This window comes from Miscanthus floridulus, chromosome 1, assembly GCF_019320115.1.
Source record: "Miscanthus floridulus cultivar M001 chromosome 1, ASM1932011v1, whole genome shotgun sequence".
NCBI classification, from domain to species: Eukaryota; Viridiplantae; Streptophyta; class Magnoliopsida; order Poales; family Poaceae; genus Miscanthus; species Miscanthus floridulus.
The window spans coordinates 162397492-162422276 of NC_089580.1; the positions used below are offsets into that span (position 1 = coordinate 162397492).

General features: G+C 44.5%; 1 protein-coding gene and 1 pseudogene across 1 annotated transcript; one reads left to right on the forward strand and one right to left on the reverse strand.

The window, feature by feature from the left end:
- The first annotated feature begins 539 nt into the window (after window positions 1-539).
- On the forward strand, window positions 540-1986 carry LOC136500149 (uncharacterized; annotated as a pseudogene).
- A 1525-nt stretch (window positions 1987-3511) lies between these two features.
- On the reverse strand, window positions 3512-8413 carry LOC136546050 (uncharacterized). The gene is made up of 10 exons (XM_066538031.1): window positions 7324-8413; window positions 7046-7228; window positions 6664-6879; window positions 6397-6579; window positions 5568-5789; window positions 5319-5435; window positions 5048-5191; window positions 4781-4882; window positions 4255-4323; window positions 3512-4134 (listed from the first exon to the last, which is right to left on the reverse strand). The coding sequence occupies exons 1-10, from the start codon at window positions 7483-7485 to the stop codon at window positions 3901-3903; spliced, it is 1632 nt and encodes a 543-aa protein (XP_066394128.1). The 5' UTR covers window positions 7486-8413; the 3' UTR covers window positions 3512-3900.
- Window positions 8414-24785: the final 16372 nt, after the last annotated feature.

Here is a 24785-nt window from a genome sequence, read left to right on the forward strand (position 1 = left end):
CAACTCAAGTGTCAAACTCCCAAACTCGACATCCCACTTAACAATAGTTTCCTTCATGTACAATTTCCTCCCATCAGAGCCATTGGAAGCGAAAGCTTCCACTTTAACCTCTAGCACGAACATCTCACACCTAACGCAAATGAAATTGTAAATATGCAGAATGGCGTACATCTACACTAGCAAGCACATATAACCCTAATCCGAACCCTAATCCCAACACTATGATGGACAAAACGACATCAAGAGTGCAAGAAAGGTACCTACTGTCGTCGTCCTCCATCACCGCCGCCACCAATTGCCGCGGAGCACCAGTGGGGGTTATGGGGGCTCCATCGCCTTCAGTCCAGGCACGGTCGCCTCTAGGACCCCAACCACCACCGTCTGCTTACTTGCCCGGCCACCTACTCTAGTTCTCCAGCCACCGTTGTCTGCACCTCCGCCGCAGAATCGATTCAATCGCGCCAGCCGCCGCCGCCTTGAATCGCGCTAGTCGCCGCCGTCGCCTTCAATCGCCGAGCTAGGGTTCGTCGCTGAGAAAGGGGAACAGGAAGGGGAGAAAGCGAGTGAGAGCGACGCGAGCTGCTTAACAGAGGAGGCCGATAGATAACGCTCGTTTGCGTCCCTGTACGCATACGGTGCTGACAGTGGGCCCCAGTACGCGGCATGTGTACAAAATGGCAAGGTTCAGGGATAACGGGAATTATAATGGCCTATCTCCGGATAGAGGATTTATAATGGCGTTTTTCAAAACTTGAAGAATTGTAATGACCTCAATCCAAATATCCCTATATATTTCAGGATGATGATTGACCCACAAGACAAACCTATCAGGCAATGGCTGGGCCTCCTGCGATCCATCATCAACCACCCGGACCCGTCCGAGCGCACCAGGCCTGCAGGCCCAGGGCAGCCCAGACGGTCGCCCTCGGTGCCAGACCCACCGGCCCACCGCCGTGATTGCGATGCGCCCCTCGTGGCAGAAAGAAAACCCACGCCCCGCCACGCCTAGCACGGCGCGCCACACAACACAAGCAGACAGAAGTAGCAGCAGAACACGTTACACCACCGCCGTCACGTCATCCGCCCCCGTCAAGACCAAACAAAGTGTCAAACCAACCAAACGCCTGGAGCCACTTAAACAGAACAGCCGCTGCGCGCCTGCGACACAGCGACCGGCCGACCGACGCCGACGCAGTGCGCCCTGCCCCTGCGCCGGGATCGAGAGGAACGGAGGAAGGGAATCAGCCGGCGCGCGTGGAGCCCGCCGCCGCCGCGTGGCCTCGCCTCGGCGGGCCCATGGGGGGAAGGCTGGTGTCCATGCTCCGGTGGCCGCCGGACCTCGGCCTGCCCAGCCTGGCCGCGCTGCTCCCCTCGCCGCCCGCGCACCTCCGGGTCCAGGTCCAGGAATGGTGGCAGTGGCAGCGGTCGCGCCCCGAGCAGCTCGGCGCTGCGGCGCGGCGGTGGCCCGAGCTCGTGCGGGACGTGCCGCTCCTGGTGGACGCCGCGCTCTGGGGCGTCGTCACGGCCGTCGAGTCCGTCGCGCTCGTCTCCATGATGTGCTGCTTCTTCCTCTGCTGCGGCTGCACGCTCTGACGAACTTCGCAGTGCCGCCAAGCAAGTACTGCTGCTGCCAGTATGGATCCGTCTCCATGCGATTTCTTCGTTTTTGTTTACTGCGTGTGGTTGTGGTGGATTAGCTTTGTTATATTATTTGGTAGAGTTACTGTCATGGCAATGGTAACTAGGATGTGATCTATGATTGTATTTGACCGTCGGTTGTCCGCCATTTGGGGATCTGTATGACTTGGAGCAGGCTACTGTAGCGAGGGTTGTGGAGGGGATTACTAAATTGGAGGGCTTAGTAGGTGCGTGGTGGGAACGGAACGACTTTTAGTTGCGGGGAAAATATCTCAGTTTCTTATCTTAATCAGCCGAGTCAGTGTACTCCTAATAGAAATACTAGAATTATTTTTGTTAAATGAAGAATTATGCCATTTGCCATCCTCTGGCATTGGCATTCCTCCCGTCTGAAACCGGAGGTACTAGTAGTGCAGTAATACAGGCCTCGTGCTACTGTCCTGTCCTATTCCTATCCCGTTCCTTGTGGGGCATGACCACCATCTGGACCATACTCCTCGTGTCGAAGTCCTGGGAAGATCGTAACCACGGGTTGGTTCAGCCTTTGGGCCTGCATCGCACACGGAACCCTACATCTTCTCTCTTCGTTGTTTCGATTTTTGTTGTTGGTAGTAAAGTCGATTGCCCGATAATAATCCCATTGTATGCGCCAGCCCACATGTATGCAAAGGGCCAACTCCAAGCATCTGCAGACATGACTCGCGTCGCATTCGCGTTCCTGCCAGAATCGGCTAGCCTACTAACGTTAGTAACTGCAGTAGCACAGCAACAACGCCCAGCTGCCAGCCAGCAGCAATCATGCTCCCATCCGCGAAACCCACAGGAGCCGCGGTCCCTCCCAGCCGAGCCGGGGCGCCCGCCACGGCGCCAAGCGAACTAGGAAGAGACGCCGCTGCTCTCATCTCATGTGTGGCGGCGTCGGCAGCAACGCCCGATCTCCTAACGCTACCACTACCAGGCTCCCAGAGTCAGGAGTCCGGCCAACACGCTGTGTTTGTCGCCGGCAAGCAAAACGCACGGAAGGATTCACCCCGCCGTCTTCCGTGCCGTGCAGCAAAAACCTCCTTTCGGGAGCTGGTAGCAGTGGCTGCTGGACGGGCCCGGATAAGGATAAACACCGCGCACAACCACACAACCTCTGGTGTCGATACCACATAACCTCTGGATGGCTGCCTGACTGGTAAGTTCGTAAACCTCATTTTCCGTCGCTATCGAGCATTATTTGCTTTTTGCATACGAATCAATGCGTATGGAACCAATGTGAGTATATCCAACGATAACCAAAGTTTAGGTCATGTTCGTTTGGATTTGTTTGGCTTATAAGTCATGGTTGAAGGTACCGTTGGCTGGTTTGGTGTAAGAGAAAAATACGGTTCGTTGACTGATAAGTCATGGCTTATAAGCCAAATACGACCCAGCGAATAGGATTTTTTAATTGCTTTGTATACGGATCAACGCGTGTGGAACCAATGTGAGCATCCAACGATAACCAAAGTCTGCTTTTGCATCATTTCAGTGCTTCCGATAACCAAAGTCTGCTTTTGCATCATTCCGAAAATCGAAAACATCACTGCAGTGCATCTGCAGAATTGTTGTAGCTTCGAAGCGGCACGGCAGATTTACATCCCACAAGATCTCAACAAAACAACTTAACAGAAAGTCTGCTTTCTCACTTCGAAAGAGAAACTGTTTGTTTTAGTATTGTATGCGGCAACTAAATAAAAATGACAACCTATCAGGACCACTAGATGCCCATTCAATCGATGGGATGAGAGGTGAGATTTTTTTACGCTTAAGCCTCCCACCCGCCGGTCTTTTTTTTTTTTTTTTTTTGCGCTTAAGCCCTCTAACCCCATCCATTGGATCAACATCTAGTGGTCCTGATTGGTAGTTTTCAAATTTGCACAGGTTAATTTATTTTCACCTGATATGTTGCCAATAAAAATAGCATAATATAAGCATTTTTAGCTTCCCGCACCAGGCGTTGCAAAACAACTCCGTACTTATAAGAAATCGAGCAAGCAACTTTTTTAGCTCGAATAGTTTTCTGCCAAGATACAGCTAGCATAATTCCTTAGAGGCGCATTTTACATGTGCCAAAAATATCATAAATGGGAGCCACGTAAATTATCATGGTCGACAATTCAGAGGTCACGGCGCATTGAAGTTTTGTTTTCTAGGGTTCCTGTTTGTTATTTTTTTTCTCCATCGTTGTCAAAAAGGAAAAAATTGTGGAGAGGTTATCCATCTTTAAATGCAAGCTCATTTGATTTGAAATCCAGATTCCAGATCAACCCATTTCTCGATGTCTCTGGCTAAATCCTCTGCTAGCCCAGTATAAGAATGTGGGGTTAGCTTTGAAAGCTTCGATCGAACCTCCTCCGGTAAGTCCAGACCATCAATGAATTGCTGCATGCTGTCCTTGGTGACAGCTTGGCCCCTCGTCAGTTCCTTCAGCTTCTCATAAGGTTCAGGTATTCCATATCTTCGCATCACCTACAAAGAGTAATAACAGTAACGTGATACATGCCTGATGCGCACACAATAAGCACTTTCTGACAGCAACCAGAACAGGGAATTCAAGGGGAAATAGACAGAAGAAAACAGATGCCTTACTGTTTGTATTGGCTCAGCAAGGACCTCCCAAGTTTGCTCCAAGTCTTCAACTAAACGCGATTCATTCACCTGTATAGGCACCAATTCAGCACAGAAGTTCTAGCCTGATCATAATTACTAAAAATGCATGCAAAAATTTAACCAAGTTATTCAGGTAGAGTAAAGAAGAGTAACGTCTGAAATTCCCATGCAATGGTCTAAGAATACAAGTATGTGAAGTTGAGCACTGCACAAAGGAACATCCTTATATCCTAAAGTCAGTTATCCTCAGCTGGTTTGAGTGGTGTGAACTTTTAGTTGGTTAAACGCCTACGCCTAGCAGTCACCACTAATTTATAGTGTATTTTCCCCTATCAAGCCAAAACTTGTGAAAAGAGCAAGTGGTGAGGTAGGTCTATCTGCTTGATCAATAAGCATTCTGCAAGTACTTAATAATCATAAACTAAAAATTAAACATGCATCAACTATATTGAAGGACAACTATATCATCTGTAACGAGACAAAGGACAATCTCTGGGCCACCTACCTGAACCTTGCTGATTCCACGCATGGTAGCTTTGTAAGCCAATAGAGAATGACCTAATCCCATGCCCAAGTTTCTCAAAACAGTTGAGTCTGTCAGGTCACGCTGTCAATGATACAACATGGTGGTTCATTAGTATACGTATATACTAATGAGATGGTAAGTATAATTTAAGATTCAATCGCGCATAGGTGTCATGAATACAGGCACCAGATTTTCATCCTGACACCTCATGTTAGAAAAACTGAAATTGATGATTAGCGACAATACCTGCAACCGGGATATTGGCAGTTTCATGCTTATACTGGATAATATAGAATTTGCCTGACATAAATTGCCATCGCTATTTTCAAAATCAATGGGGTTGATTTTATGAGGCATAGTGGAAGAACCAACTTCACCAGCCTTTGGTATCTGAAAAAAGAATTTTGGAAGATGTTGCAAGTTAATATGAAAGATAAAAAATCAATACCATCAATTTGTTTCCTCGCAGTACAAGTTTAATCCTCCCAAACTGTAGTGTCAACCCTTTTTAGTTTACCTGCTTGAAGTATCCTAATGATATATAGGACCACATGTCTCTATCAAAATCAGTCAACACATTGTTGAACTGGGTGAATAGATTGAAGAGCTTCGATATGTAGTCATGAGGCTCAATCTGTAAAAGGGATAAAACTGCATCAGAACCAACAACATTGATGGCCCTAGAATTTGAGAAGCCTCCCTAATTGTGCAAGAACATTGAAGAGCAGAGAAGAAACTAAATGTCAAAATAAAGAATATAGATCACCTGAGTCACGTAGGGATTAAACTGCAAACCCAAGGATCTAACAAATTCTTCTGCCACCTTAGGCCAATCAACTTCAGGATATGCAACCACATCAGCATTGTAATTGCCGACAGCACCAGCAAACTTCCCTAGTATCTTCACCTCCGAGAAACTCTTTCCTATATCAGATAATCTGGCCGCAAAGTTTGCCATCTCCTTTCCCACGGTTGTTGGTGATGCTGGCTACATGCACGAATTGAAAACAATTTAAGATAGGATCCAAATCAAGTCTTTCTTGGCAAAGAAAAACGCATTCCACTAACATACAAGCAATTGAACAAGACAACTGTGTTCAATATTGCATCGAAAGAATTACTAAGCTGTACTCCACAATGCAACACTGCTGAAGATCATTTTTTTTTACTTATAGAAATATTTTTTCCTTTTCCTGTACAAATGGAAAGGTTGAAGATTACCTGCCAGAATAGTATAATAATCTTTCAAAATTTCCTAGACTATGTTGATACATAATGCAGGTTTTGTTATTTCCTCCACCCATGTTGCCTTGGCAATAGCTGAATGAGTTGATCAATCATTCAATTCCATTCTTTTTCATTATGATCTTATCAATTTACTATCACTCAAAATCACCTTGCTACATCAACCAGGCAAAGTTACAAAACATTAAGCCCCGATAAGTAATTATTTTATATCGTATATCTAACATAGAAGGCCTTTGAGAGCTGTCTATGGAGAAGATATGCTTCAAACTAAGGGTACAAAAACCTTCTTGTTCTTGCTGTATAACAGTAATAAAATATTACGGTGAAGGTGGCTTCATAAGTCATACCTGCCCATGAGTTCGAGCCAACATAGGGTAGCCTGAATTTTGTGTTGCCAAGGAACACAATGCTCTGTATATGTCGATCATGGCAGGGAACATAACTCTATTTACCCCCTCTTTCAGAGCCAATGCATGTGACAAATTGTTGATATCTTCAGAGGTACAACCGAAATGGAAGAACTCCGACACCTGGAAACAGGTTCAAGAAGCCACTCAGCTTAAAGTCTAACCAGAAATAATTACTCCTAGACACATTAAGATCCTAGCTGCAACCTTTGCAATCTCTGGATTTGAGCTGCACCTTTGCTTCAGAAAGTACTCGACGGCTTTCACATCATGGTTGGTTACTTTCTCGATTTTCTTTACTTCTTTCGCATCGTCAATGCAAAAATTCTCAATAATAGCATTCAAGAAGGCCTGGCCTTCCTTGCTGAACTGAGGCACCTCAGTGATCTCAGGAATTTGAGAAAGTTTCAGTAGCCACTTGATCTGAAGAACAAGAAAGGCGCGGCAGATAAGCAACATTGACAATAACACCAGCAACAGGCTCTCAAGCGTCCAATTTCCAATCAAGATTGTACACAGATACACCAGTAAAGATTGCAGGCAGATACAGTGTTTGCAAGGAGCTCAAACTGTCCTAAATGTCAGATACCTCGATGAGAACGCGGTATCTGATTAAGCCAAACTCGCTGAAGAAGGGCATCAGCTCCTTGACGAAGCGATCGTACCGCCCGTCCAGCGGCGCAAGCGCCATCAAGCAGAACGTGTCGTGGTCCGGCAAGCTGCGCAACTCCTCCAGCGACCTCCCCGCCCAATCCAGCGGAGCATCAGCCATCTGAACAACACGGCACAGCCCGCAAGTCACAAGCAACCAATACCTCACTAGCAGGATTCCGGGAAGTTCCACGTGGTGGAGGCGTGCATCGTCACCTCGGTGGAAGCTCCAGCCACGGCGGCGGAGGCTGAGCACCGGAGGCGCCGAGTCGGGAGAGCACGGGCGCTGCTAAGCCCGGTTGTTCTCGGGGCGGCGGCCGAGCGCGGAGAGCCCGCTACGGCGGTTGCCGGGGCCTTGAGCGACGGCGGCGCGGACATGATTCGAGAGTCACGGCAGCTGCTGTGAGTGGTGCGTGCTGTGATGAAATAGAGCGGATAAATGTGTGCAGGTGTGGGGGTTTAAGCAGGATTTGTCGATTTCATTTGATCGGGGCTTCTTACGATTTGGTCGCTGTAGACTGTAGTTGTACTCGCTCAAGACTCGAGAGAAGCATTGGAGACCTGGCGGCGCGTGTTTTTTTTCTGGGACGGCTTTGGACCGCAGCGGTTCCTTTGGTGGGACCAAGGCAAGCACATGTTCCCTTGTCTCTCCTGCACACTGTCACATTTCAAGGTTCATTATCGTTTCTAAATCACTTTTTCGTTTGAATGAATATCACCAGTCAACTTATATATAAGAAAATTGCAATATAGATATACATTTCATGAGTACCACTTATATGGACTCAGTAACTTCAAAACGTAGCGACTTGGATTCTCAATGGTAAGGATATATAGTAGTTAAATGTATCTAAAATTATGTACTTGAGCCTGTGAGAAGGATAAGCAAGAAATTAAGAGCGGTTAGGGAAAAATGAGGCTAGTGCACTTCTACGTGGGAGCATAGAGCCTAGTTTCTTCTCTGCTATAGATTTACCATTGTTTCAAGAAAAAAATGTTGAAGGTGGTAACTTATTCTACTTCGTAGAAAAAAAATATGAACCATAAAGCTTTAAAGAATCAATTGACACTTGCCTAGATAAGCTTGTGACATGCTTACTAAATGTGAATCTACAAATTTTTCCACTGCACACTACAAAAGAAACTACTCCTTCCTTTCCTCTACCCTTCCAAATAGATTGGCTTCTTTTCTTCCGATATAATTATTAGGGCCCATCATCAAGCCATCCCACATTGGCCCAATTTTTTGCAATTTGGTTCTTTTTTGAAGAAAATTTACGTTTGGCCTCCTGAGAGACGTAAACTCATTTTTACCCTGGGGGTCGACATCAGGACTCATGACTCCGAGGTAACACGTCTTGGCACCACAGATCTTAGCTCTGAGGTGTCTGGCTGTGCACAGCAGGGCATCCTAGGTGGCGTTGATGTGACCGGTACCTCGGAGCCACAAATCTTGGCTTCGAGCTCGGCGCCAAGATCTGTGGCTCCGACCTCGGAGCCGTGGACCTCGGCTCCGAGCTTGGAGCCATGGATCCTGGCGCCGAGCATAGATTCAAAACCCACAGCCAAGTTTTCCTTTCCGAGGCTGCTTTCATTTCTTCCTCCTCCCTCTCGAGTTCTTTCTCTCCCTAACCCGTCCCAATCTCTTGAATCGACGAATTTGACCTTGGATACTTGGATTTTATCCATACATCTTCGCAAGCAAGGTATTTCTCTCCCCTTATCATTTTTTACGCATTGATTTGGTATATATTACGTCTATTTTGCAACCCTAGATACGTTATTACCTAATGTTTGAAGTGATTTTTTATTTTTTGTATTATGTAACGGTAGGATGCCAAAGCGTGGTAAAGCTAGTAAGCCAAGGTAATCTCTTATCATCGTATTATATTATGTTTTTATTTATGTGCAACAAATGGAAAAACCCTAGGTTTAGGGTTTAATGTTCATTGCTTTCGGTTCTTAGAACAAATTTAGTTCAATTGTAGTTATGGCCAGATGACCGGAAATGCATTCGACCCATTGCCTCTGCCTAGTGGTGTTCCAGTGCCCATGTGCTGGTGCGGTGATCCTTGCAAGGTAGCCAAGTCCGACGAAGAGGACACATATAGGCAGAGGTATTGGATGTGTGCCAATTTTACGTTTGAGCCTACACTTCGTCAGCGCCGCATTAACAAGATGGTGAGAAATTGATGTTGTGTAATAATTATTTTGTGTCAAATGAAGTCTTGCATGATTTATTTGTTTTGTAACAATTGCATTTATTATAGACCCCTCCACCGCTCTGTGATTTTGAGCAGTGGATCAACACTAAGATCAAGACGGAAGACAAGGAGTGGATGCAGGAACGGATACGGTGGGAGGCAGAGGACACAAAGATGATGAAGAAAAGACGTAGAGAGGAGGCTCTAGAAAAGGAGCACAAGGAAGAGGAGGAAAGGAGGCGTGTTGCTGTGTACAGGGAGGAGAGGGAGAGGAAGCTTGAGCGTACGCTCTGAGCGAAGACAGCGATGGAGGAGAATCCCGATGCCCAGAGAAAGAGAAAGTGGCCTCGTTGCACTCAGTAGTCTTTATGACTTGCTAGTTTTATGGTTTATTCATGAACAATGTTGTCTAATCTTGGACTTTGCATTGTGTTGTCATGTAATGCACTTTAAGTATGGACGTACCTAGGACATGTTCTGCGTTATTTAGTTTGTCGTCATGTACTTCAAATGTTGTTATGTTGATTAATGTGCTCTATTATTAGATCTTTCATAGTGTTGTTGGTTTCATTATTTGTTGTCATAATATTAAGTTTAATATTGCATAGGTAGTAAAATGAGCTCACGTAGTGCAAATAAAATGTAACGAAGTAGTGGATTACCTAAATCAACACACACAACACATGAAATGGCATGTGATAACATGTACCAAACCAGGGTACAGAGGTCCTGGACTAAACCCAACATGCCTTAGGTAATTAAAGCAAACAACAAGCACATGAAATGGTATGTGAGAACATGTGCCAAACAAGGGTACATAGTTCCTTCGACTAACCCTAACATGCCTTATATTAGAGATTAAACCAAAAAAACAAACACATAGATGTGCCCCGTTAAAAAGATTGGTTTGTCCTAATAGTGCGGCCACATAGCAAATTGAGTTTTGAATCCATGCTCAGCGCTAGGATCCACATAGATCTTGGCACCGAGCTTGGAGCCAAGATCTACGGCTCCAAGCTCAGAGACAAGATATGTGGCTCTGAGGTACCGGTCACATCAACGCCACCTAGGATGCCCTATTGTGCACGGCCAGGCACCTCAGAGCCAAGATCTATGGCGCCAAAACATGTTACCTCGGAGCCATGAGTCCTGGCGTCGACCCCCAGGGTCCAAAGATGAGTTTACGTCTCCTAGTGGCCAAACGTAAATTTTCTTCAAAAAAAGGATCAAATTACAAAAAATTGGACCACATTGGACCTAATTTGATCCTTTTTTTTGAAGATGTGATTCTATTGTTAAGACTTTATTATTTTCCACATGTTTGTTTTGATAGGGATTTGATATTGAATTGTCATGATGTCTCTTCTACTTTTGTTTATGCAATAATAAAGAGGATTTCGACGAGCAAAAGTGGTCCATAGGACCTAATTTTTTTACAATTTGGCTCCTTTTTGAAGAAAATTTACGTTTGATCCCCTGGGAGACGTAAACACATCTTTGGACCCTGGGGGGTCGGCGCCAGGACTCATGGTGTCGAGGTAACACGTCTCGGCACCATAGATCTTAGCTCTAAGGTGCCTGGCCAAGCACACCAGGGCAGTCTACGTGGCGTTGACATGGCTGGTACCTCGACGCTAGAATACATGGCGCCAAGCTTGGCGTCTCGGTGCCATGTATTCTGGCGCCGAGGTACCGGATAACCATATGTGGCCGCCGTAGCTCTCTCGCGCGCTCTCTCTCTCTCTTTCTCATGCTCTCTATCTCTCCCTCTCACTGCCACCGCCAGCCAGCCCCATCGTCGCCCATGCCTCCTCCGCCAGCTATCGCCCGCTCCACCGCCCACCGTCCCCCACGTACCGGTTGCCTCCCCATCCCTCTCCTCTCTTCCTCCTCCTCCATAGCCGCCACCGACGGTGCTCGCCACGCAGCGGCAGGCCACATCCACCTCCGATGTGCTGTCGCCTCCTCCCCCACCACCAGCACCAGAGGCACCGACTGCCACCCCTACCCTAGCCCCGCCGCCCAGGTGCCCGCTAGCAGGCCATGTTCGCCTTCGACGCGTCGTCCCCTCCTCCCTCGCTGGCGTAGTGGCACCGCCCCTGCCCCTGCCCCCACGGTGCGGCGTTGTCGGTGCCTTCCCTCAATGCCAAAGAGGCCTACGTAGTGGCAGATGAGGCCTTCCAGAGGTACACGTCGTCGAGCTTGAGGAGAGGCGGTGTCGGGGTGGCCATCGTGTGGTTCAGGAACGCCCTTTGAGTTCTTGATAACGAGGCACTTCTACGCACGTGGGCGGCTTCCAAGGTGGTTCTGCCAGTGTACTGCGTCGATCCATGGGTCTTTGCGTGTAGCACGCATTACTTTGGGCTCCTGCCTAGGTGCCCACCACGCATCCAGGGAGGGCACGACGCCTCCACGGAGGGGAAGCCAGGGAGGACGGATGGGAGGAGGAGGACACCATTTCATGTGTTGTGTGTTGAATTAGGTAATCCACTACTTCGTTACGTTTTATTTGCACTACGTGAGCTCGTTTCACTACCTATGCAATATTAAACTCAATATTATGACAACAAATAATGAAACCAACAACACTATGAAAGGTCCAATAATAGAGCACATTAATCAATATAACAACATTTGAAGTACATGACGACAAACTAAAAGTGCATTACATGACAACACAATGCAAAGTCTAAGATTTGACAACATTGTTCATGAATATACCATAGAACTAGCAAGTTATGAAGACTACTGAGTGCAACGAGGCCACTTTCCCTTCCTTTGGGCATCGGGATTCTCCTCCATCGCTGCCTTCGCTTGGAGCACACGTTCAAGCTTCCTCTCCCTCTCCTCCATGTGTGAAGCAACACGCCTCCTTTCATGTTCTTGCTTATGCTCCTTTTCTAGAGCCTCCTCTTTGTGTTTCTTCTCCATCATCTCTTAGTCATCTGCCTCCTACCGTAACAGTTTTTGCATCCACTCCTTGTCTTCAGTGTCGATCCACTACTCAAAATCACAGAGTGGTGGAGGGGTCCGCAACAAATGCAATTGTTACAAACAAATAAATCATGCAAGACTTCATTTGACATAAAATAAATATTAAACAACATCAATTTCTCACCATCTTATTAATGCGGCGCCGATGAAGTGTAGGCTCAAACGCAAAATTGGCACACATCCAATACCTCTGCTTATATGTGTCCTCTTTATCGGACTTGGCTTCCTTGCAAGGATCGCCGCAAAAGCACATGGGCACTGGAACACCACTAGGCAGACACAACGGGTCGAAGGCATTTCCGGTCACCAAAGATGGCCATGAACAATCACCAACTCATGCCAATCCTCCTCTGCTGCACCAAGCCATCTAGGTGGTGGCAACCACCAAGAGCAACAAGTGAATCTCGCAGCAAAACATGAATACCAAGTGCCTCTAGATGCAATCACTCAAGCAATACACTTGGATTCTCTCCCAATCTCACAATGATGATGAAACAATGATGGAGATGAGTGGGAGAGCTTTGGCTAAGCTCACAAGGTTGCTATGTCAATGCAAATGGCCAAGAGAATGAGCTTGAGCCAGCCATGGGGCTCAAATAGAAGCCCTCACGAAATAGAGCCATTATACCCCTTCACTGGTGAAAGGTCCTTATTTGGTTTTGGTAATTGAGTGACAACTTAGGTGGACTAATTGTATTTATATGAGATACACAGGTGATTAGTCCACAGGTACATGTGTATGAGCAACATATGCCATGGAGGTGAAAATGGCTTGGAGATGTTGCAAAGCTCACACATGTGATGATGACGGAGCTTATTGCACATGAGACATGACATTGAGTCATGTGATCAAGGTGGAGAAGATCAAGACAAGGCTTGGCTTGATGGACCGGTTGCAAGCGTGAAGGGCAAGTCGAAGGCTTTGGAGTGATGGACCGCGTGGCGGTGAAGCTTGAGCAAGACTTGGCGCCGATGGACGATGGCAACGGTGAAGAGCAAGTAAAGTCAAGATCGATGAACCAATATGATCATGTGATGATATGAAGTGGATTATATCATTATTGATCGTGTTGGTGCATGTGTTGCATCAACATTAGAGGAGATGGAATAGAATGCGCAAGACAAAGGTATAACCTAGGGCATTTCATTTCACCGGTCATAGGTGTGTAAAGAAGTTTATGACCGGGTTTAGGATAGATGGCCGTACTATCAAGAGGAGCAAACTTGTTTGTATATTGGTCATCTAGTGCCACTCGAGTGATCTAACTTTGCATCGTCGCTAGGATCGAGTGGCGTGGCAAGTTGAGTGGCTAACATCCTTTGGAAATGATTGTCAAAAGCTAACACACATACATATGGTGGTGTACACTTGGTGGTATTGGCACATCTTTAAAGGCACTTTTGGGAAAATGGAATGCCTATTTTCTATTGCGCCGGATGCAAGTTCTTGTGGTTGGCACATTGGAGCAAGGGTGAAGAAGTTAGAAGTGAAAACAAGTTGAATGCGAAGACGCTGGCGTCGGTCAACTGACCGGACACTGGGTCTGAAAGCATCGGACGCTGGCAGGCTACGTCTGGTCAGGCTAACGTACGATGACGCAGAAGCTGGAGTGTGACCGAACGCTGGGCTACGTCTGATCAAGTGTGACCGGACGCATCCGGTCGAGGTCAGTACCTTACTGGAAACGACCGGACACTGGGGGTTTAGTGTCCGGTCTGTTGAAGCTGCTGCATCCGGTCTGGTCAAGTGACCGTTGGAATCGGGACATGTGGCCGTCTGTGGGCGACTGGATGCTGAGGTCCAGTGTCCGGTCAACACGACCGGAGCGTCCGGTCGGCCCGATTTTTGCCCAGTGAAGGGGTAACGGCTAGTTTAGCCCTTGAGGCTATAAATAGAAGTGGCCTTCGGCCATGGCTGGTGTGGAACACCTTGGGGGACTTTGTATCCATGCTTGAGAGTGCTTAGGAGCCCTCCATCTCACACATACTTGATAGCGATCATCCGATTGTGTGAGTGAGCGATTCTAGTGCGATTGCATCATGATGTTGCATCGAGTGGCACTAGGTGATCGAGTTGCAAGCCGGTGGTGCTTGTTACTCTTGGAGATTGCCACCTCCTAGACAGCTTGGTGGTGGTCTCCGTCGAAGCGTGCAAGAAGCTTGTGCGACGCTCCGAAGAAGTGCTTGTGAGGGGCACTTGTGCTCGCCCCGCGGGAGTCGCGAAGAGCAACTTTAGTAAAGCGTGTCATTAAGCTACCCTCACTCAAGGGGTAGGTTCTTGCGGTGCCCGACGTGCAGGCTTAGCGGGTGATGCTAATTAGCCGCCGAACCACCAAGTGAGCGGTCGACACAACGGGGACTAGCATGTTGGCAAACACGTGAACCTCGGGAGAAAAATCATCGTCTCAACCTTGTTCTTCCTGTTGGTTTGCATCCCCATTACATAAGCTTGCAATTAATTTTATACATATTAAGCTTGTGTAGTTGCTCTTGTAATTAGATAGCTTGTGTAGCTTGCTAATTACCTTCTTACTTATGTAGCATAGAAGTAGCTCTCTTGCGTGGCTAATTTGGTTTTAGTAACCTTGTTAGTCACATTGCTTAGTTTCTGTAGCTAAGTATTTGCACTCTCTAATTAGGCATTGGTTGCCTTGTTGTTGAGCATTGCTAGTGAGCTTAGTTAGTTTTGTGCTTTTGCTTACTAGCATGTGTAGGAGCTCTCTTGTTGCTTAAAATACTAGTGGCATAGGTTTGTGTAACCTTACTCTTAGAATTGTTTAGGAGAGCTCTAGCTAGCCCGACACCTTGGTTGCATAATTAGTATCTTTGCAAGGTGCTAGTGAACATATATAGTGGGGTATAGTCTTGGCTAGACCGATAGTTTTAATTCCGTATTTGTATCGGTTAGCTGACGCGATTAAGTTTTAGAAAAGACTATTCACCCCTCCTCTAGTCGCCATCTCAACCCTTCAACTGGGCACAACATGGGGTGACCGGATGCTCCGGTCAGTTCGACCGGACGCAGGACCCCAGCGTCCGGTCGCCCGATGCTTGCCACGTGTCATCGACTTCAAACACCGATCGCCCGATCTCAACGGTCAAGTGATGACCGGACACATCAGTTAGAAAGCGATCAGACATAGGACCCCATCATCTAGTCGTTTCCAGTAAGGTTCCAAACATGAAATTTCACGACCAGACGTGTCCAGTCATGCTTGACCGGACTCACCCGGTGTTCGGTCACTCAATGTTTCCTCTGTACGCCTCATGCCAGCGTACGTCAGCATTGACCGGACACAAACCACGAGTGTCTGGTCAGTTTACATGCCAGCATCCAATCACAAGACCGAGACTGTGTGCTTACTGCTATCACTAACCAGACTCTAAACCCAGCGTCTGGTCACCGCACCACCAGCGTTCGATCACTCTGTGAATCCCTGTCTTTTCTATATAGGGTGCCGGTGGCACCATCGAACCATTCACACTCTACAGGTGGACACTCCGCTGGTGAAGTTTCTAACCCTTGTTCAAATGTGCCAACCACCAAGTGTATCACCTTGTGCACATGTGTTAGCATATTTTCACAAATACTTTCAAGGGTGTTAGCACTCCACTAGTTCCTAAATACATATGCAATGAGTTAGAGCATCTAGTGGCACTTTGATAACCGTATTTCAATATGAGTTTCACCCCTCTTCATAGTATGGCTATCTAACCTAAATGTGATCACACTCGCTAAGTGTCTTGATCACTGAAACAAAATGACTCCTACTATTTATACCTTTGCCTTGAACCTTTTGTTTTTCTTCCTTCTTTTTAAATTCAAGCATTTGATCATCACCATGCCATCACCATCGTCATGATCTTCGCCATTGCTTCATCACTTGGAGTAGTGCTACCTATCTCATAATCACTTTGATAAACTAGGTTAGCACTTAGGGTTTCATCAATTAACCAAAACTAAACTAGAGCTTTCAATCTCCCCCTTTTTGGTAATTGATGACAACCCTTACACAAAGATATGAATTGAGATTTAATTGAATCCATGTTGCTTGCCCAAGCATACTTACCATGTATAAAAGAATATGGACAAGTTTCATGAACTCCAAATGGTAGCAATTGCTCCCCCTACATATGTGCTAAGAGTTTGGATTATAGCTTGCATATATGTTTAGATAGGAAATATAGGAGACAATTTCTACTATATGATGTTAAGGTATAAGAGATGGACCTTTGAAGCGTGATACCAATCAGAGTGCACCAATATACCATCCTTAGCACCATTAGTAACTATACATACATAAAAACTAGAATACCCCATGAGATCACCATTACAAGCAAGGGTCTAGTTTCCATAAAATGAACATAAGTCTAGTTACTTTAGCCTATGCATGCTAGTTTTTATTTCACCATTCAAGCATATAACTAGCATACACCACACAAGCATGGATATTGAAATTTAGAACTTGTGACATGTAAGCAAATATATGAAATACACATTTAGATGCAACATACAAGTTTATGAGCTTGCTCCCCCTATTTATGTGCATTTTTTTATGATCCCCTTGCAATGTCAATGTCATTTCATTTCATTTGTTTGCTCCTTCTATCTTACTATCTTTGTGAATTTCTCCCCCTTTGTCAACAATTAGCACAAACGGTGAGCTCAAATTATAGATAGGTTGGGGAGAAACCATATGAAATAAGGATCATTTTCCCAATGTCAATCTAGATTACTTGCTTCAAAGACAAGCTTCTTCACACCTCCAAATAAGGGTTATCTTGTACCATATTGAGTTAAACACTTGTAGCTTATTTTCTAGATCAAACACTAGGTTTACAAGCCCATAAACATGTCATATGCTACCACTAGATCATTTCAAACATACAAACAATAGTGGTACCATACAAGCATCAAATTCATTTGATTTTAATGAATGAGCCTAGGACATAATAGGAATGACTAGATGCACTAAACAAGTCCTTAGCAATGGATGGATGACATGTCAATCAACTTTACCTTGCTTTGCTCAAAGAAGAGGCATGTTATATAATGGGGGTGCATCAACACATATTGGAGAAGTCAAGTATGTTTAATTTATTTCTTAGCTTGCAAAATCTCTTTTCATCAAGTGGCTTGGTGAAGATATCGGCAAGTTGATCTTCGGTGCCCACACTCTCAATGTAAATGTCCTCTTTTTGTTGGTGATCTCTTATGAAATGATAGCGGACATCAATATGCTTTATTCTTGAATGTTGAACTGGGTTATTGGTGAGCTTTACGACACTCTCATTGTCATATAGCAATGGCACTTGCTTGAATTTAATTCCAAAGTCACTCAAAGTAGCCTTCATCCAAAGTAATTGAGCATAACAACTACCACCCGAAATGTACTCTGCTTCGGCGGTTGAAAGTGCTACACTATTTTGCTTCTTTGATGATCAAGACACAAGCGATCTTTCCAATAGTTGACATGTGCCCGATGTGCTCTTTTTCTCAACTTTGCATCCCACATAATTGGAGTACAAATATCCAATCAACTCAAATCTTGCTCCTTTATGATACCACAATCCAACATTTTGTGTATGCTTCAAGTACCTCAATATTCTCTTTGTTGCTTTCGAATGACTTTCTCTTGGTGAGGCTTGGAGTCTAGCATATATGTATACACTAAACATCATATCCGGCCTTGATGTGGTCACATAAAGTAGGCTTCCAATCATAGACCAATACATCTTTTGATCCACCATGTTGCCACTAGCATCATTATCCAAGCTTCCACTTGTCCCCATTGGTGTACTAATAGCTTTACTATCATCCATTCCAAACTTCTTGAGCATGTCCTTGATATACTTGCTTTGACTCACAAATATGCCATTTTTTATTTGCTTGATTTGAAGATCAAGAAAGTAGCTAAGCTCTCCAATCATGAACATCTCAAACTCACTTGCCATCATCTTACCAAACTCCTCACAAAAAATCTTGATTTGTTGACCCAAAAATGATGTCATCAACATATATTTGGATTACAAGCAAGTCATTCCCAAGCTTCTTGGTGAAGAGAGTGGTATCAACCTTTCCCATCTTAAATCACTTAGAGAGTAGGAAATCTCTCATACCATGCTCTAGGTGCTTGTTTTGATCCATACAAAGCCTTTCTCAACTTATAAACATGGTTGGGTTTCTTCTCATCTTCAAAACCGGGAGGTTGCTCAACATACATAAGCTCATTGATGTACCCATTGAGAAATATACTCTTCACATCCATTTGGTACAACTTGATGTTATGGGCACAAGCATAGGCTAACAAGATCCTAATTGTTTCCAATCTTGCAACCGGAGCATATGTTTCTCCAAAGTTAAGACCTTCAACTTGAGTGTAACCTTGAGCCACTAATCTTGCTTTGTTCCTTATTACTGTCCTATCTTGATCTTGCTTGTTCTGAAAGACCCACTTGGTTCCAATCACATTATGATCCTTAGGCCTCTCAACTAACTCCCATACTTGGTTTCTTGTAAAGTTATTTAGCTCTTCATGCATAGCATTGATCCAATCAACATCTTTCAAATCTTTATCTATCTTCTTAGGTTCAATGGATGACACAAATGAGAAATGCTCATAAAATGAAGCCAATCTTGATCTAGTTTGCACACCTCTTGAAATATCACCAATGATAGTATCCAAGGGATGATCTCTTGCAACATTGGTTGGTTGAAGCACTTGCACTTGATTGCTTGCATTTGATAGATCACTTGGTTGAGATGATGAACTAGCCACTTGTTGTTGATCTTGCACTTTGTCATCACTAGTTCTTGCTTGAACTTGATTATAGGAACTACTAGCTTGCACATTTGAGTTAGAGAGCGCTTGATTCTTGTCATCTTCAACATTAATCACCTCTCTAGGCCTTATATCACCAATGTCCATGTTCTTCTTTGCATTGACCAATTGAGTGCCTCTTACATCATCTAGATTCTCATCTTACTCTTGAGAACCATTTATTTCATCAAACTCCACATCATGACCTCCTCAAGAGTACCACTAGCCAAATTCCAAACTCTATAAGCCTTGCTAGCAGTGGAATATCCAAGCAAGAAACCTTCATCACATTTCTTTTCAAACTTGCTCAATCTAGTGCCTTTCTTCAATATGTAGCATTTACAACCAAAAACTCAAAAGTATACTATGTTGGGTTTTCTTCTATTCAAAAGCTCATAAGGTGTCTTCTCCATCATGGGGTGACAATAGAGGCGGTTGCTATAATAGCAAGCCGTGTTGATTACTTCGGCCCAAAATGAATGACTCATATTGTACTCACTCAATATTGATCTTGCCATGTCAATCAAAGTTCTATTCTTCCTTTCAACTAAGTCATTTACTTGAGGAGTGTACTTGGCTGAGAATTGATGTCTAATTCCAAATTCATCACACAAGTTATCAATTCTAGTGTTCTTGAATTCACTACCATTGTCACTTCTAACTTTCTTGATGGTTGTTTCAAACTCATTATGAATGCCCTTGACAAATGATTTGAATGTTGCAAACACATCACTCTTGTCAACAAGAAAGAATACTTATGTGTATCTAGTGAAATCATCCACAATCATAAATCCATATTTGTTTCCACCAATGCTTGTGTATGTGGTTGGTCCAAATAAGTCCATATGTATCAACTCAAATGCCTTAGATATGCTCATCATGCTCTTCTTATGATATGTGTTACCAACTTGTTTTCTGGCTTGACATGCACTACATAGCTTATTCTTCTTAAATGTGACATCTTTCAAACCTCTAACTAAATCATGCTTAATCAACTTGTTCAATCGTTTCATTCCAACATGACCAAGCCTTCTATGCCATAACCAACCTATGCTAGACTTAGTGATCAAATATGTTGTCGATTGAGCTTCTCTAGCATTGAAATCAACCAAGTATAGATTTTCATATCTAAATCCTTTTAATATCAAGTTATAGCCATCTACACTTATAATCTCTACATCATCCATACCAAATATGTACTTAAAATTAAGATCACACAATTGAGCTACCGACAAAAGGTTGAAGTTCAAGCTTTCTACTAGTAGCACATTGAAAATGCTCAAGTCATTGGATACTACAATCTTACCAAGCCCTTTGATCTTGCTTTGCCATTGTCACTAAATGTGATACTATCAATCCCATTGCTCTTATTTTTATTGATTGAATTGAACATTCTTGGATCACCAGTCATGTGTTGTGTGCACCCACTATCAAGCACATAATGCCTTCCTCTGGCTTTATAATTAACCTACAAAAAAAGATCAATTCTTTTTAGGTACCCAAACTTGCTTAGGTCCTTAAAGGTTTGTTACCAAGGTCTTTGGTACCCAAATGGCCTTCTTCTTTGGGCCCATAATAGGTGTACCAATGAACTTAGCCTTCACACTATTGGCACCCTTAACAAGCATGTAACAAGAATCAAATTTAATTGAGGATACAATAGGTAGCTTGTTCTTATTAATCTTGCAATATTGCTATACATGCCCAACTTGCTTGCATCTATTATAAAACCGGCCATTGCCCTTTACAAAGTTAACTTTGGGAGTGACAAAGTGAAAGCTCTAGTTTAGTTTTGGTGAATTGATGAAACCCTAAGTGCTAACCTAGTTTATTAAGTGATTATGAGATAGGTAGCACACTCCAAGTCGTGAAGCAAATGAAGATCATAGCATGATGAAGGTGATGCCATGATAATGATCAAGTGCTTAGACTTGGAAAGAAGAAAGAGAAAACAAAAAGCTCAAGGCAAAGGTATAAACCATAGGAGCTATTTTGTTTTGGTGATCAAGACATTTGGAGAGTGAGATCATATTTAGGTTTGATAGCCGTACTATTAAGAGGGGTGAAACTCGTATCGAAATACGGTTATCAAAGTGCCACTAGATGCTCTAACTCATTGCATATGCATTTAGGATCTAGTGGAATGCTAACACCCTTAAAAATGTTGGTGAAAATATGCTAACACATGTGCATAAGGTGATACACTTGGTGGTTGGCACATTTAAGCAAGGGTGAAGAAGTTAGAGGTAAAAAGGAGTTAGTCTCGCTGGTCACAAGGTGATCGGACGCTGGTCCCAAAGGAATCAGCGCGTCCGGTCAGTTGTTACAGCGAAGATGCTGGCGTCGGTCAAACGACCAGACGCTGGGTCGCTCAGCGATCAGACGTTGGCAAGATGTGTCTGGTCCTATTGTTGGGCAACGCTTAGAGGCTAGGGTCTCTGACCGAACGATGGAAGGGTTCGGTCGTGCATGATCGGACATGTTCGGTGGGCGAAAAGCGTTTCTAGAACCTTACTGGAAACGATCGGACACTGGTGGCTCAGCGTCTGGTTAGTTATAGCGTAGCATCCGGTCAACTTCAGTGACTATTGAGTTCAGGACACGTGGCTATCGTTGGGCGACCGGACACTGAGGTCCAGCATCCGATCAACATGACTGGAGCGTCCGATCAGCCCGTGTTGTGCCCAGTGAAGGGGTACAATGGTTCTATTTCGTGGAGGCTTCTATTTGAGCCCCATGGCCGGTTGAAGCTAATACCTTTAGCAATTTTCATTGACATAGCAACCTTGTGAGCTTAGCCAAAGTCCCCCCACCCATCTCCATCATTGATTCATCATCTTTGTGAGATTGGGAGTGAATCCAAGTGCATTGCTTAAGTGATTACATCTAGAGGCACTTGGTGTTTGTGTTTTGCTGTGGATTTCGCTTGTCTCTTTATCTCAAAGCAAGTATGCACTTGCTCACACATGTCCATGAGCTCCTCCTTAAAGTACTCCTCATTATCATCATTACTCCTACAAGCATCACATTCACATTCATCATCATCACTCACATCATATTTTACTTTGGTAGGTTTTGTCATGAGGCATGTCGAAGGAGTGTCGAAGATGGAGGACTTGTTGTTGATGGTGATGCTTGCTAGTGCTTTCTTAATAGATTTCTTGCCATCATCACTAGAGTCATCACTATTTGAAGAGCCATCACTATCCCAAGTGACCATATAGCCTCCACCCTTCTTCTTCTTTTGGAAGGTCATTCTCTTCTCCTTCTTTTCTTTCTTATCCTTCTTGTGCTTCTTCTCATCCTTATCATTATCACTCTTGTAGGGACAATGTGCTACAACATGATCGAAACTCTTACAATTGTAGCATCTTCTCATATATTCTTTGTTTTTTGTGTGATCTCTTCTCTTTCTTGCACTATAGCCCTTCTTCTTCATGAATTTTCTCATCTTGCATACAAAAAGGGCCATAGCTTCATCATCAATATCACTAAGATCATCATCATCACTTGATTTTTTCTTAGACTTGCCCTTGTTCTTGGATGATGATGACCTAGCCTTAAATGCTATACTCTTCTTCTTCTTGTCTTCTTCTTCATTCTTATCATCCTTGTCATCCCCCTCTCTTTCCACATGGCATGTCTCTTGGGTCATGACATCACCTAGTACTTGGTTAGGGGTAATCTCCTTCAATCCTCCTCTTATGATAAGCAATCTCAACATCTCAAATCTTGAAGGTAAGCACATTAAGAACCGATGAGAGACATCATCATCCTTGATCTTCTCTCATAAGGCATTTAAGTCATTTACAATCACTTGCAACCGATGGAACATTTCTGGAATGCTCTCATCTTTCTTCATCTTGAAGCTTGTTAACTTATCCTTGAGAATGTACAACTTAGCACTCTTCACCGCCAGTGTGTCCTCATATGTTTCCTTCAATCTCCTCCACACCTCATTTGCTTTTTCATAATTCTTAATTTGCTCAAATACCTTATAATCAATGGCATTGTATATGGTGCTGAGAGCCATTGTATTGCATTGCTTATTGGTTTTGTCTTGGTTGATGGGGTCATCGGGATCAATGATAGCATAGTCATTCTCGTCACCTCCCATACTTGATCATTGATTGAACCAAGATACATCCTCATCTTTCTCTTCCAATAATCATTGCATATGCCATCAAAGAACGGTGGTTTGCCCTCCACATGGTTGAACACAATTTGAGCCATAATTTGACACCGAGGTTATTAAGCCTTCAATCAAACGGTGACCACGGCTCTTATACCACTTGAAAGGTCCTAATATGGCTAGATAGGGGTGAATAGCCTATTTAAAAATCTACAAATCAACTAGAGCACTTTGATTAGTATGACAAATAGCGAAATGCAAACTTGCTCTAGCTCTACAAGGGTTGTAAGCCACCTATCCAACAATTCTAGTTGCAATGATTACTAGGCACACAACTTGTAATGTTACTACTCACTAAGAGCTCTCAATCTTGCTACTCTAAAGAGCTCCACTAGATGAACTTAAAATAACAAAGCAAGCTCTCAATTTTAATTACACTAAAGAGCTTGCCACAACTAGTTTGCAAGAATATAAATGAGTGAGTAGGGTGATTATATCGTCATGTAGAGGAGTGAACTAATCACAAGGTGAATATTAAATCAATCATCAGGAGAATACCAAATGGCAAGAGACAACCAATTTTCTCCCGAGGTTCACATGCTTGTCAACACGCTACATCCCCGTTTGTGTTGACCAACACTTGGTGGTTTGGCGGCTAAGACACAATTTGGACACCGCAAGAACCTACCCACAAGTGAGATAACTCAATGACACGAGCAATCCACTAGAGTTACCTTTCGGCGCTCCGCCGAGGAAGGTACAAATCCCTCATAATCACTGGAGATGGCCACGAACAATCACCGACTCGTGCCAATCCTCCTCCGCTGCACCAAGCCGTCTAGGTGGTGACAACCACCAAAAGTAACAAGTGAATCCTGCAGCAAAACATGAACACCAAATGCCTCTAGATGCAATCACTCAAACAATGCACTTGGATTCTCTCCCAATCTCACAATGATGATGAAACAATGATGGAGATGAGTGGGAGGGCTTTGGCTAAGCTCACAAGGTTGCTATGTCAATGCAAATGGCCAAGAGAATGAGTTTGAGCCAGCCATGGGGCTTAAATAGAAGTCTCCACGAAATAGAGCCGTTGTACCCCTTCACTGGGCACAACACGGGCTGACCGGACGCAGGACTCCAGCGTCCGGTCGCCCGATGCTTGCCACGTGTCATCGGCTTCAAACGTTGATCGCCCGATCTCAACGGTCAAGTGATGACCGGACGCGTCAGTTAGAAAGTGACCGGACGCAGGACCCCAGCGTCCGGTCGTTTCCAGTAAGGTTCCAAACGCAAAATTTCACGACCAAACGCGTCCGGTCATGCTCGACCGGACTCACCCGGCGTCCGGTCACTGAACGTTTCCTCTGTACGCCTCACGTCAGCGTACGTCAACATATTGACTGGACTTAGACCATGAGCGTCCGGTCAGTTTACACGCCAGCGTCCGGTCACAAGACCGAGACCGTGTGCTTACTGCTGTCACTGGCCGGACTCTGAACCCAGCGTCCGGTCACTGCACCACTA